At 43.7% G+C, this 14,685-nt stretch overlaps 1 protein-coding gene across 1 annotated transcript in view; it reads right to left on the bottom strand.

Annotated features, from left to right (window-relative positions):
* Window positions 1–14,685, bottom strand: part of LOC124606588 (facilitated trehalose transporter Tret1-like) — a 59,066-nt gene that overhangs the window by 14,971 nt on the left and 29,410 nt on the right. Inside the window, exon 3 of the mRNA XM_047138574.1 lies at window positions 14,338–14,646. Coding sequence (XP_046994530.1) covers window positions 14,338–14,646 — 309 coding nt within the window. The remainder of the gene's footprint in view (window positions 1–14,337; window positions 14,647–14,685) is intronic.

Raw genomic sequence — 14,685 nt, forward strand, 5'->3', positions numbered from 1 at the left:
GCCGCAGTGGCCGAGCGGTTCTAGGCGCTACAGTCTGGAATCGCGCGACCGCTACGGTCGCAGGTTCGAATCCTGCCTCGGGCATGGATGTGTGTGAATGTCCTTAGGTTAGTTAGGTTTAAGTCGATGTAACTCTAGGGGACTGATGACCTCAGCAGTTAAGTCCCATAGTGCTCAGAGTCATTTGAGCCATTGAAAACGATAATCAATGAAAGACTAATGGATTTTTATTGTCAGTTACATAGTAAGTTCCGTAAGCCTCTCCATATTAAGAGCTATATCGCTCAAATTAATTTAGTAACTTTCTAAACCATTGCGTACCTGTCCGAGAATTAGGAGCGAGATCTTCATTAGGAAAAGTGTGTCCCATTTAAAGGTGCATATGTAGAGAAATACTAACACCGTCACCAATTTCATGGCCACAGTATCTTTCTTCTGTTACGATTGTAGCCGGCCAGGGTGGCCGAGCGGTTCTAGGCGCTACAGTCTGAACCGCACGTCCACTATGGTCGCATGTTCGAATCCTGCTTCGGGCATGGATGTGTGTGAATGTCCTTAGGTTAGTTAGGTTTAAGTAGTACTAAGTTCTAGGGGACTGATGACCTCAGAAGTTAAGTCCCATAGTGCTCGGAGCCATTTGAACCATTTTTTGTTACGATTGTAAGTAAAACTTGGTGACTTTCCTCCTGTTCTCGTAAGTGCAAACCAAAGGAGAACGAGAAACTCCACCAGTGTATACCAACACCAAGCACTTGGTCTGAGTAGCCCCATAACTTCTTCTATGCCAGCCTCTTCATTTCATTTCTTTTCCTGAGCTCTGGAAATGATCAGGTGAGACAGGGAAGAAACTAGATCGTTAAAATTTTCGTGGGTTTCTTGTTGCACCAAAAATCTGGAAGAAAATTATTGCCCTGACACATTGTGAAACCTTCTTTTCCACATCAACTACATTATGATCAATGATAAAATCTTATGAGTCGTTAGGCCACGTCATATTCCCACCCAAAGTGGAAGAAAGTGATTCTAATAATTCGTGTAACGGTGCAGCCTATGATACTACAAACAGTATATCATCATTTGATGAAAACAGTAGCATTTTGGGTGACAGGGAAACTGGAAGTACGCAACAAAGCATGGTGAATCAAGAAACGTATGCTGATGTGACACTAAAGCATGCAGACTTATGAGAAGATATGTCAAATGGTACAAGAAGACATATTTATATCATCTTGACATAGAAACGGTAAATGCAAGCGTAAATCACCACACACTGAATCCAGCACCCTATGTTTCAGCTTACTGTGACAGAGCAGCTCTTGAAGAACGTAACTCTTCCAGTGTACACTTGTAAGAAATAACCAAGCAAGGCAGAAAGTCCACTAAGGCCTTAAGCCAGAAGCTAGGGATATTTTCTAGCAAAAATGAAGCAACTATAATTTATCAGATAGTTATCTGTTGCTGCTGTTCTAGTGGTCCAAGATACGCGATAGACAGATCCAATAATTGAGGTAGACCAACTGTTTGATGCAGCTGTTTTGGTGGTGCAGACAATAGAATCTAGAACATGCAGGGTGACAATTAGAGACTGCATGAAAAAACTGTAAATTAGTTGCAAACTACGGCGTTCACACACTTTATTCAACATGTAAACGTCACTACAGATATTCGGATTTAGGTTACGACATGTTCGATATGCCTGCCATCATTGGCGATGATGTGGCACAAATGAATAGTGAAATTCTGCTTAAGTCGCTGAAGTGTCGAAATATAGACACTGCCGATGACCTCCTGAATGGCTGTTTTCAGCTCAGCAATGGTTTTGGGGTTATTAGTGTACATCTTCTCTGTAATATAGCCCCACAAATAGGAGTGACATGTGTTCAGGTCCGGAGAATATGGCCGCCAATCGAAGCCCATGCCAGTGGCCTTCAGATACCCCAGAGCCAGAATGCGGTTCCCAAAGTGCTTGTACAGGACATCAAACACTCTCCTGGTTCGATGGGGTCGAACTTCATCTTGCTTAAACCACAACCTGTCGAAATCAGGGTCACTTTGGATAATGGGGGTGAAATCATCTCTCAAAACCTTCACGTACCGTTTGATAGGCACCGTTCTGTCGATTAATATCACACCGATTATTCCGTGATTGGACACTGCACACCACACAGTCACCAGTTGAGGATGAAGAGACTTCTCGATTACGTATGGGAAGAGATGTAGATCTTCAATTGCAATTTGCAATTCAATTGCAATTTGTCGCAGTGTCTCCCGGTTCATTTCCACTTGTTGTTCAGCTCGTCTGATCGATTTCCTAAGGCTGGTTTGAAACACAGCGCGTGTCTTCTCGATGTTATCCGGCGTTTTCACCCTTTTTGGCCGACCGACATCGCCAATACTGTCATCACGAACACTATCCGTTGTCTCAAGCTTATGAAACAAAAATTCTTGATTGTTAGAAGACTTAGACCTGAGGTCTTCAGTTTGAACCCGGTCGCAAATTTCTTTTGGGCCGCAGCTGGGCTGTTATTGCTGGCACAGTAGGTCTTCACAAGCGCCATACGCTCAGACCGAGACATCTTCACGTGCAAATGGCCAACAACAACAACGCAGGTGCGCATGCACATACTAGTTCTCATCATGCCGCGCGGCCCAACGTCCAGTTTGAACGTCCTAACTGTTGTGGATTGGCAAGACAGCCAACCCTCTATGACAGGAAGCCGAAAGGCACGCGTTTTAGCTCACGCAGGCTGGCGTGAGGTCTGGAACAGTTAAAGGAATTGAGACTAGTAAAAAACGTACGTAGCTGCTGGAATACTTAACTTTAATCCATAATTAGTGAACATCGCTCTTGACGGTACATGTTTTACAGCATCAATAGTAACTGGTAATGGCGCCTTGCTAGGTCGTAGCAAATGACGTAGCTGAAGGCTATGCTAACTATCGTCTCGGCAAATGAGAGCGTAATTTGTCAGTGAACCATCGCTAGCAAAGTCGGCTGTACAAGTGGGCGAGTGCTAGGAAGTCTCTCTAGACCTGCAGTGTGGCGGCGCTCGGTCTGCAATCAGTGATAGTGGCGACACGCGGGTCCGACGTATACTAACGGACCGCGGCCGATTTAAAGGCTACCACCTAGCAAGTGTGGTGTCTGGCGGTGACACCACACTAACCTAACTTGTTCAGACTTTATGACAATTTTACTTCATATATTTCAATAACTGTCTCCTTGTATTCGTGTCCTGGTCCAAAACTTCAGCTAGTGCCGCATCAGGTCCAATTGCGCTGTTGGAAAAAGTCGTACGTGAAAACACATAGAATACTAATAAATAAATAGACGTTTGTGGAAAAAGAAAAATCGTATTTTCAAAAAACAAAAAGATTATTAATAAATGATTAATAATAAGAGGTATGGATGGACTAACACTTATTTTCTAATATTATAATCTTCTTATTCTTTTCATTCTGTCCGAAGATGATGGCTAACCTCTGTGGCGCGTTCATAGCAATGATCCTCTCGCTAGCATGTTGTACAGACAGACCTCGACTGACGAACTCACACAACTCGAAGAGTAATAAAACGGAGAGAGGAGGAGTGAGGACTAGATTTAAGTCACCCTATTGGTCTAGAGAGAGGGGAGGGGGAGATAAAGGGCGTGGATGACCTTAATTTTGAACTGGCACAGTGTTGGGGTGACCTTGATTTTTCCACCATTTTTATGTCACAGTTACCCAGAAGGCGTGTGGGAGGGGGTATTGGGTTACGCCGTGACCTTGAGGTACGATACTTATCTTGTCTGGAAATGGTACTAACATACTACTCACATTCACTTGTAAAAGGCTACGTATCTAACAACGGCCATTTCAGGGAAGAGCTATAAAAATTCCACGATTTTCTGAACGACGTTCATCCGAAAATAATTTGGAGACTGAAGTCGGCGTACCGTGTTTAGATGTGTTGGGGTGCAGAAGACAAGTCAATAGTCTAGGGCACAGAATTTATGGGAAACTACCTATAGAACTGGTATTTAGATGTTTCTTCGCACCACCACCCAACCCTGCAGCAGATCGCTCTAAACACACTGTCTTCGCTTGCATTCTGCATCAGTCGCAGTAAGAGCTTGCGATCAGATTTATATTTCCTTAGGGAAACGTTGATGGCCAACGACAATGATGAGGTGTCCATAAGCAGGGCTTTCAAACGAAGCGATGATAATAATCAAGCAAACTGGAGGAACGAATTTTCTACACATTCCGTAACGTTACCGTTGTGATTAGAGTAACCGCCAGCAAAGGCGGCGTCTTTCGGAAGACTGGTACAAGGATTACATTAGTCAGTCAGTAAAAGATGAAAGACTTGTTTCGACCAACGATGGTACGTGCCTGACGCCTCCACACTGCGCAAGTCTATGCTGAAACGTCTGATTGTAGTTACGTAAATGTCTGCAAAACTGGGACAACAAAAGAATGCTACACAAGATTAAGAGGAAATGTAAAATCAGCGTTAGAGCAGCGCTAAGAAAATTTGACCATGTTATGAATTATAAGAACATACATGTGGTAGGAAGAAAGAATAATATGAAGATGGTATCTGCTCCCGGAAGAACAGATACCATTGATGACCGTGCAGCTTCTCTATAACGAAATGATAATTAAATTAAAACCCTTAGCTGCCGACAGGTGTTCTTTATATACATCAATGGGGACAGCCGAAAATGTGTGTCCCGACCGGGACTCTAACCCAGGATCTCCTGCTTACATGGCAGACGCTCTGTCCATCTGAGCCACCGAGGACACAGAAGAATAGCCCGACTGCAGGGACTTATCCCTTGCACGCTTCCCGTGAGACCCACATTCCCAACTGTCCACAGCCTACATTCGTAGTGCTCCTAATAGATATTTGCCCATTCACTTATTACTAGCGCCAGACTAAGCTGATGAGTCAAAAATGGTTCAAATAGCTCTGAGCACTTTGGGACTTAACTACTTAAACCTGGTTCAAATGGCTCTGAGCGCTATGGGACTTAACAGCTGTGGTCATCAGTCCCCTAGAACTCAGAACTACTTAAACCTAACTAACCTAAGGACATCACACACATCCGTGCCCGAGGCAGGATTCGAACCTGCGACCGTAGCAGTCGCGCGGTTCCAGACTGAAGCGCCTAGAACCGCTCGGCCACACCGGCCGGCAGCTGAAGTCCCGTAAGAATTCGGGCAAAGCGTGCGCATTCGCACTGAAGAAGGTCAATGGGCAGGTCAATGGGCAGGTAGCCTTTAACTACATGAAGATGGTATGTGCTCCTGAAAGAATGGGCAAAATATCTACTAGGAACACCACAAATGTAGGTTGTGGACAGTTGGGAAAGTGAGTCTCACGGGAAGTGTGCAAGGGATAAGACCCTGCAGTCGCACTATCCTCTGTGCCCTCGGTGCCTGAGATGGATACGGCGTCTGCCATGTAAGCAGGAGATCCCGGCACACATTTTCAGCTGTCCCCATTGATGTATAACAACACCACTTGTCGGCAGCTAAGGGTTTCAATTTAATGATCATTTAAGAAAGAGTAATATTTATGGAAGTCCGCGAAGCGTCGAAACTGCGAACAATGAGTACCATTTTAATGCGCCACTCGGGATAGCCCTACAGTCTGCAGCACCTGTGTCGACTGACCCTGTCGCAGGTTCGAGTCCTCCCTCGGGCAAGGGTGTGTGTGTTGTCCTTAGCGTAAGTTAATTTAAATTACATGAAGTAGTGTGTAAGTCAAGTGGACCGATAAGCTCAGCAGTTTGATCCCACAGGAACTTACCACAACAGTTTTAATGCAGATGACTAACAGCTTCTGTGTTCGTTGCTGCCAGCCATCACGGAAGTAAACTCTCAGCCATGGTGAACACAAACAACTATTCAGGTTGAAAATGATTCAAATGGCATTAAGCACTACAGGGCTTAACATCTGACATCATCAGTCTCCTAGACTTAGAACTACTTAAACCTAACTAACCTTGTAAGATGTCGTGGTCTCCTGACCTTCATTGCTTACATGTTCCGCACTCACAATCATATTCCGCACATCAGGACGCTTCATTCGAACCCAAACTCGATAAGATAAAGTCAATGTTGTATGAATTCGTGTAAACAATATGCAAATAACTAATAAATCGCAAATGCGCAACGAGATTGAAATACTCGAGGCTAGCGTGCACACACACATTCAAGACATGACGGTCACAGGGGCTTTTAGTTTGGGAGATGCAAACCGCATGCTGGTGACCGCCCACAGAGCAGGCAGCGTTTGCCCGAGGGAAAGGAAGAACATCCCTGTGTTCGGCTTAAAAGCAAATTCCGCTACATTGTGTGAGAGCGCCCAGCCTATGCATTCTTTACAAATATAGCACGCAGTTTCAGAGATTTTCCCAGGGAGACAGCAAACGCCAAACGCCGATGTTACAGATTTCCGGATTGGTCGGCTTAAACGAAACATCATTCTCACGTTTTAGAAGAGCAATGCTGATTGGAAGACGATATTCCTTTCACAGGGAGACAGCAAACGCCAAACGCCGATGTTACAGATTTCCGGATTGGTTGGCTTAAACGAAACATCTTTCTCACGTTTTAGAAGAGCAATGCTGATTGGAAGACGATATTCCTGACACGTTGAGGTGAAGGAGTAATGAAAGAGACTGAAAGACATGCCCCTTCATGTCTGGCATGGAGAGGGGCCGTTCCGTTGTCGCTCTTGGAGCGAGGACAAGTAACGAGAGCGTGCGCGCTCGTATGTGTACTCAAAGAGTGAGGAACAAGTCTCTCCTCAGTACTTCACTGGGAGAGCACCTCTGTCGAGAGCGAATCAGATTTTTTTGAGTGGCATCGCGGTGGACTGGTTATCTGACCGGTGTACCAGGCTAATAGTTAGACTAGGGGCGAGTAGGAGTCCTTGACTTCATCAAGGCATAGGGAGAGTTTGATTGGCGAAGGTCAATCCAGGTAGAATGAGAGTTATCTTATTTGTCAGCAGCGAGCGGCACAGACAGCAGTCATCGCAGCTTACGGTATTGTGCGCTACAGCTCTTGTGAGCCCCATATTTCCTCCAGAACAGTACACTTCACTGCGTTTCACACACAACAGCCTCAACTGTACCTAGCAACATTCTAACGGATAGTTATTGATGTTGAGTAGGCACAGATCTCAGCCATTCTGCCAAGTCAATAACAATCTTAAACTTTGTACAGAAATTTCATTAGCGAATCCTATCCTTAAGAGGTAACTTCACATTCCGAAAAGAACCTGGAAATAACTTATTCAGTTCATAACTAAAAGTGTCATTGTGATTTCTCAGATCTTTTGCAAAATAAAATAATAATTTTCTTTAGTTTCATGTTTTTCTTACATTAACTAGCACTACTCCAGTACCTAAGTATCCCACTAGTTACGAAAGAAATTTTGTGAATTTCTGTGTCATTTCCTTACAGTGGATGACTCCAGACGATATTTATTGCTGAAAGTTTTTCAGGCATTTCTCTTTAGAACGTTAGGAGCGTCTGTCTGACTTCTGTAGTAGTGTGGGGGTGGAGATTGCATCTTGCAGGAGCCACAGGGGAAAGGGTACATCTCAGATTAATCCGTTGCACAGATTGACAGTATAGCAATCACACGCTCACAGAAAATCGCGACCATGCCAGGATACGTAAAATAAGTAAGCTACCAGGATAGGAAAGTGTCAAGATAGTTAGGTACGGCAGGTCGCAGCAGTAGCACTTTGAAGAAGTTTCTTCCATGTATTAAATAGCTATTTGAAAAGATTGGGATCAGAATAGATACAGGTAGTGAAGAAAGCAGGATTGTAGGGAAAAAGGTGTGTATTGTTGTGTTGGAAAATTTTGCATTTTTTTACGATTTTTGTGTAGCTGTTAGGGCATAGAATTTTCAGGTGATAGGCACAGACGCAGAGTGACGCAGAGACACAGTGTGACGCAGCATCATATAAGTTAGAATTAAGAAATAACATTTTTCTCCCTTTGCAAGCGCACAGGTGGAGATTGGAGACTGTAGCAGAGCAGACAGAATATTAGCCGAGAAGTCACGACGTTGTTGTTGTTGTTGGTTCAACCAACTGGTAAGCGGTCGTACAGTTTTGTAGATAGGGTTGTGGGGTGTTGAAAGAATTTCCATGTTAACGAGAGCACAAGCCAAAAGGTTACGTGAGGGACAGCAAGTAGACAAGATGGGGGAGAATCAACCAGATCGACAGCAAGTAAACGAGCTTATTGAGAATAGGACAGAAGGTGAACTTGAGAATAGGACAGACGGTGAATCAGAGAATAGGACTGTCGGGGAGCTGCAGAATCAGCAGGGTCAGTTAGACTGGGATAAAATTGAGACAGATCAGATAGATGGGAATCGAAGGGATGAGTACATCGAATTTCTAGAACATGAAATTCCAAGTAGGGCACATTCTGTGCCAGAAATAGACAGCCCACGTAGGGAATGGCAAAGATTAGAAGCGAAACGAGCACAGGAAATGCGTATGTTTGCCGCATATTCAGGGACAGAATACGCGTCAATACAGTCAATGAACCGGCCGTTAGCTAACGTTCAAAGAGAAGTAGACAGTGAGGAAGAGGGGGAACATTTAGAATACGTCGAACCTATCGTACACATTCTAAATGTGCCCCAACAGCAGACACAGAACTTTGCGGAGTTACGAGCGCCACGAAAAGGTTCCGTAACAGACGCAATTGTGCCTGCAAACACATGACATACACAACAGAGAGGGCAGAATGCGGAGTTGTTTGCGCCACGTAATGGTTCAATGACAAACGCAACTAGTCCTCAACACAGACAGCACCGGTTATTGCAGTTATCAAACTTAGCAATGCCACAGGACAGCCCAGTAACCTACGTAACTGACCGAGTAGAAAATAATAGATCGAGAATACATAGTTCAGCAGAAGGTAGTGTTACAGGACAGGACGCGATCATGGAGATGTTACAAAAAATGAACGCTAGTATGACGAAGCAGAATCAGGATATTAAGACACAGATCCAACAGGATAATCAGGCTATTAAGACACAGATCCAACAGGTTAAAATCCAGATGGAAGAAGGGATCGCCAGAATTGATAGTCAGATCACTCAGATAAACAAAGACGCGAAAGAGTCTAGAGAAAGAATTCAGGTACTAACACAAGGTCAGCAGCAATTACGCACTGATGTGGACAAGGTCAAACTGGACATCGTAAACGTTGACAAAAAGGTGGAACGTTTTACGAAAAAAGCCACTCGAACAGCAATACAAATTTCGGAAGAACAAGCCATTCAAAGCAAGGTCGCAAAGGTTGCACTGAAAAATATGGTCAGTGGATCAATAAAATAGAACTTAAAAACAAAGATCAGTTTGAAAAGCTTGGAACAGAGTTGATACAAACTATCGAAGAAAAGATCGAGACCGATTACACCTGTAGCGAAACAACTGACACGTCAAGCATTAATTCAGTACACGAATACGCGCCGTCTAAGAAAGTTCAAGTAGAACCAAGGTTAGACGTAACAATCGCGCAGAAATCGAAACAGAAAACCCCAATTAAAATAATACGTGACATGCCACAGGACCAGGCACAGTATATAGAAAAACGCAACACATACATTCAGCCGATACCAATCGAAAGACAGGCAACTGAACCAGTAAATCCAATGGCGCAACATAATAACAGCATAGGTACTATACCGCGAACGACGAGAGTAGAAACACACGAACAACACTTTTGTTCACCAATGATACGATATGACGCGGATATGAGCCAGAAAATTGAGAGTAGGCAGACAGGCAGTAGATTACCAGAGAATAAACACGACGACACAAGCAGTGGCAGATTATTTGAGTCCATGAATCAGCCACAAAAGGGATTTATGAGTAGATATGATACAGACCACTTCCTTACAGTTAGAAAATTTCAACATTTCAAGGAAGAAGGTGGTAGCTTGCATGCACGCACATTCATCGATCAGTTTCAAGTAGGCTTACCAAACCACTGGAGTGTAGCTCACAAACTTGACTTCATTTGTGCACACATGTCAGGGACAGTAGCAGAGGTGACGCAAAAGATCGCGGCTACCTGTAGATCTTACCTACAGTTCAGAACAGCATTTCTCGAAAGATATTGGTCTAAGGAGGCCCAAAATAAAATTAAATACGAGTTGCTTCAGATGACACCATATGAAAATTCAGGAGAGAAAAGCGTGGTTAAATTCTTTGATACAATGGACAAAAAGAATCAACGGGTAGACAAACCATACGGTAACGGAGAGCTGATACGCCTGTGTAGTATGAAAGTACCGGTAAAGTATCAACAGGCGACAGTAGGAAAAATGAAAATACCAAAGAATTCGAAGAGGTTTTAAGGGAACTTGAATTTTTGTTTAAAGAAGAACAGGTGAAAGAAAAATGAAAGGAAAGGGAACAACAAAAGGAGAGGACTAGGAACGAATATTCCAATAATAATACTCGTAATCCTAACACCAATAATTTCAGGCAATTTAACAGACAAGGACAGTGGCACAATGGAGACAGTTGGCATAGAAACGATAACCAGAATAATTGGTACCGAAATAGAAACGGTAATGGACACTCATACAGTGGTGGATATGGGTTTAGGAATCAAGGGTACTTCGAAAGAGTTCACGATGTTAGCTACTGCCGAGACCAGAGCGCGAGTAATTACCGAGGAAATTATGGTCCACAGAGAAAAGAACAACACAAGAAAGAAAAACCAGATCTAGAAGTAAGGCCACCGAAAACTGCAAAACGTAAAGATTGAATTGAAAAATGCGGAAGAGGTTAGGCAAACTAACGTCCACCGTATCCTTTACTAATCACTAAATCAAAAAATAAATTAAGAATCACCAAAATAACACATTAATTAAAAGAAAGAGACACAATACACACTAACAATCTCTTGTAGTATCAAGTACACTACAACATGCACACAAACAATAAATGGTACACAATAATTAAAAGGACGAAGAAGTGGTAGGACATAATTAGAATAAAGAAAAGAAATCACATATATACAATAATTTTTGCCACTATCCCTCTGACAATAAGCAGAAGACAGCAAGATACCTTTCTCTCCTATCCTACAAAGCAAATTGCTACAAACGTCTTTCCATGAACTTTGAGGCATGGCAACTGCTACAACCACCTCTCCAAAAATAAACCTTGAATCGTCAAACAAATACAAGCGAACGGTAAACGGAATATTAAATAGTACCAACCAACATTATCTAGAAATAAATTCAGCAAATGAACAGTATTCTCCCTACCACATCATCAAATTACCGTACCGAACCAGGTGTGAAATACCAAGACGTCACAGCACAATATTGGGTGACGATCGTCGGTAGTCAACAACAATCATCGAACTGCCATACCGTCCCAGGTGTGACATCAAAGGAGTATCAAGGCATCACTGTTTATGCAGCAAACCACAGTCATCATCACCGGTTAAAAGTACCACTCCATGATGACAATGTCAACAAGTAAGACCCGGCATCGCATGCTAGAGTGCTTCTCTCATGATCTGTGACACCCATACAAATGAGTCGACGCCTTCCAGTATTTCAGTGGGGATCATCGAGCACAGAAACTGACGCAGCACAAAACGAAAAAAAAACTGATAAAACACGAATATAGAGTTAAGAAGATGATATATTTTTAAAAATATTTTTTCCTTCTTTGTAAAAGTAATTATTTTATCATATATGTAAAGCCCATAATGTGATAGAGACCTTAAAATATAATGTAAACAAAATTAATTAGTATAAGTAGATAATCTCAAAAATCCCTGTAAAGTTTTTTTATATAAATAAGGTTTTGGGTTTTGATTAATAATAGGTTGAAAGAGGATAGAATAAAGAAAAAAAACTTCTTCACTCTTAAAACAGTGACACAAATAATGCCTAAATACATAAAACAAAGTCACACAACAGAGCTTTTGCGAACATTCACGCGAAGCTTAACTAAAGAAAAGATTAAGCCACACTAAAACATGATACACTGCACACTGAGTTTAGAAAAATTAATATTGTAAAAAACAATTTTTGGAAATGAAAAAGAAAAACAGAGACACATACTGGCAACGACAAAGAATAACAACCTTTGTAAAGTCTAGATTTGCCTAACAACAAAACGTAAATTGTAGAACTAAAAAATAGAAACAATAGCTATAGAGAAATTGTTAAGAATGGCTGAGAAAAGTTTTTTGGAAAATCTAAAAGAACAATTTTTGCCTGACTTTGTCAGTGTTTTCCTCGGCATTGACAAACCCCAGACAAAACTTTTGTCAGAAGGAGGAAGGTGAGTAAGACGACATGGTCTCCTGACCTTCATTGCTTACATATTCCGCCCTCACAATCATATTCCGCACATCAAGACGCTTCATTCGAACCCGAACTCGATAGATAAAGTCAATGTAGTATGAATTCATGTAAACAATATGCAAATAGCTAATAAATCGCTAATGCGCAACGAGATTGAAATACTCAAGGCTGGCGTACACGCACACATTCAAGACACGATGGTCGCAGGGGCTTTTAGTTCGGGAGACGTAAATCGCATGCCAAGGGGCCAGTCCCTTCAGAGGACAACTCAGCCTATCTATGTCGGCTGGTGACCGCCCATAGAGCAGACAGCGTTTGCCCGAGGGAAAGGAAGAATGACCCCGTGTTTGGCTAAAAATCAAATTCCGCTACACTGTGTGAGAATGCCCAGCCTACACATCCTTTACATATATAGCACACAATTTCAGAGATTTTCACAGGGAGACAGCAAACGCCAAACGCCGATGCTACAGATTTCTGGATTGGTCAGCTTAAACGAAACGTCATTCTCCCTTTTTAGAAGAGGAAAGCTGATTGGCAGACGATATTCCTGATGCCTTGAGCTTAAGGAGTAATGGAAGAGACCAAAAGATATACCCCTTCATGTCTGGTGTGGAGAGAGGCCGTTCCGTTGTCGCTCTTGGAGCGACAACACATAACGAGAGCGTACGTGTACTCAAAGAATGAGGAACAAGTATCTCCTCAGTACTTAACTGGGAGAGCACCTCTGTCGAGAGCAAATTGGAGGGCAACTCTATATTGAGTCCTTGCGATTAAGCATTGTTCACTGTGTTGGCTGTCACACTTATTGTGCGGTGTGAACGGACAGAGCTATAGTTAAACGCCTGCGAGCGAATTTCTGAGTGGCATCGCGGTGCTTTAGAACATTAGGAGCTTCTGTCTGACTTCTGTAGTAGTGTGGGGTGGAGATTGCATCCTGCACGAGCCACAGGGTAAAGGGTACATCGCAGATCAATCCGTTGCACAGAATGACAGAATAGCACCTACACGCTCACAACCTAAGGACATCACACACATCCATGCCCGAGGCAGGATTGGAACCTGCGACCGTAGCAGCAGCGCGCTTCTGGACTGAAGCGCCTAGAACCGTTCGGCCACATTGGTCACCAACTATTCAGGGAGCAACTGAGGTGGCACAGCAACAACAATGTTTGGATTTCTATCTCTTTCAGTATCTGCTGCCGGTATTTATCAAATAATGGAGACTCACGAATAGGAGCCCCAAGATTTTTACCCAGAAACGCATTTCTCCACAAAAATCGTGGCAGAATATCCTTTTACAAGTGAACACGACACCGTCTTTCTACTGTGGTCATCCACCAGAGACGAGAAGGGAATCCTTAAGGAGAATCCAGCAGAAGGATCGAAATGTCGAGAACTGAAGTATTTTTAGAATGAAATTTTCACTCTACAGCGGAGTGTGCGCTGATATGAATACTCCTGGGAGATTAAAACTTTGTGCCGGACCGAGACTCGAACTCGGGACCTTTGCCTTTCGCTGGCAAGTGCTCTACCAACTGAGGTACCCAAGTACGACTCACGCCCCGTTCTCACTGGTTCTGGAAAGTAGGAGACGAGGTACTGGACGAATTAAAGCTGTGTGGACGGGGGTGAGTCGTGCTTGGGTAGCTCACTTGGCGGAGCACTTGCCCGCGAAGGGTAAAGGTCCCGAGTTCGAGTCTCGGTCAGGCACACAGTTTTAATCTGCCAGGAAGTTTCACTGAAGCATTTTGGTGGGAAATATGACGCGCCCTAACGAGACTCAGATTATATAATCAATGACAACGATCACGAAGTTCTGGCATATACAGATTATGCTTAGCCTTAGGATATAAACTCTGCGCACCACTCCATACTTCTCTGGGACAGGTACAAACCAAACACCTGTTATAAGAATCGGTTGTACGATCATAGTAATGAGATATTTCTGAGAGACGAGTTCTCACCAGAGCAATCGACATGCCAGTGGAGGAGAAGATGAGAAGGGGCCTGCGTCCCAGACGGTCCACCAGGAAGGGCGTGACACACGACTCGAGCAGCATGGCGCCGTTGACGATGATGGGCGCCACCCGGCTGTCCACGTCGCCGCCAGCGGCGTCGAAGATGCTCTGCGTGTAGAAGAGCACCGCGTTGATGCCCGCCAGCTGCTCGGCGCAGACCACGCCCAGCGAGATGGCCAGCGCGCGGCGGCACCTGCGGGACCGGAACAGGTCCAGCACGGAGGCCTCGTTCACCTTGGACTCTTCCACAGCTTTCTGTAAGGCAAAACCACCACATCGTCCCAATCAGAAGTC

Source organism: Schistocerca americana, chromosome 3, assembly GCF_021461395.2.
Source record: "Schistocerca americana isolate TAMUIC-IGC-003095 chromosome 3, iqSchAmer2.1, whole genome shotgun sequence".
Classification (NCBI taxonomy): Eukaryota; Metazoa; Arthropoda; class Insecta; order Orthoptera; family Acrididae; genus Schistocerca; species Schistocerca americana.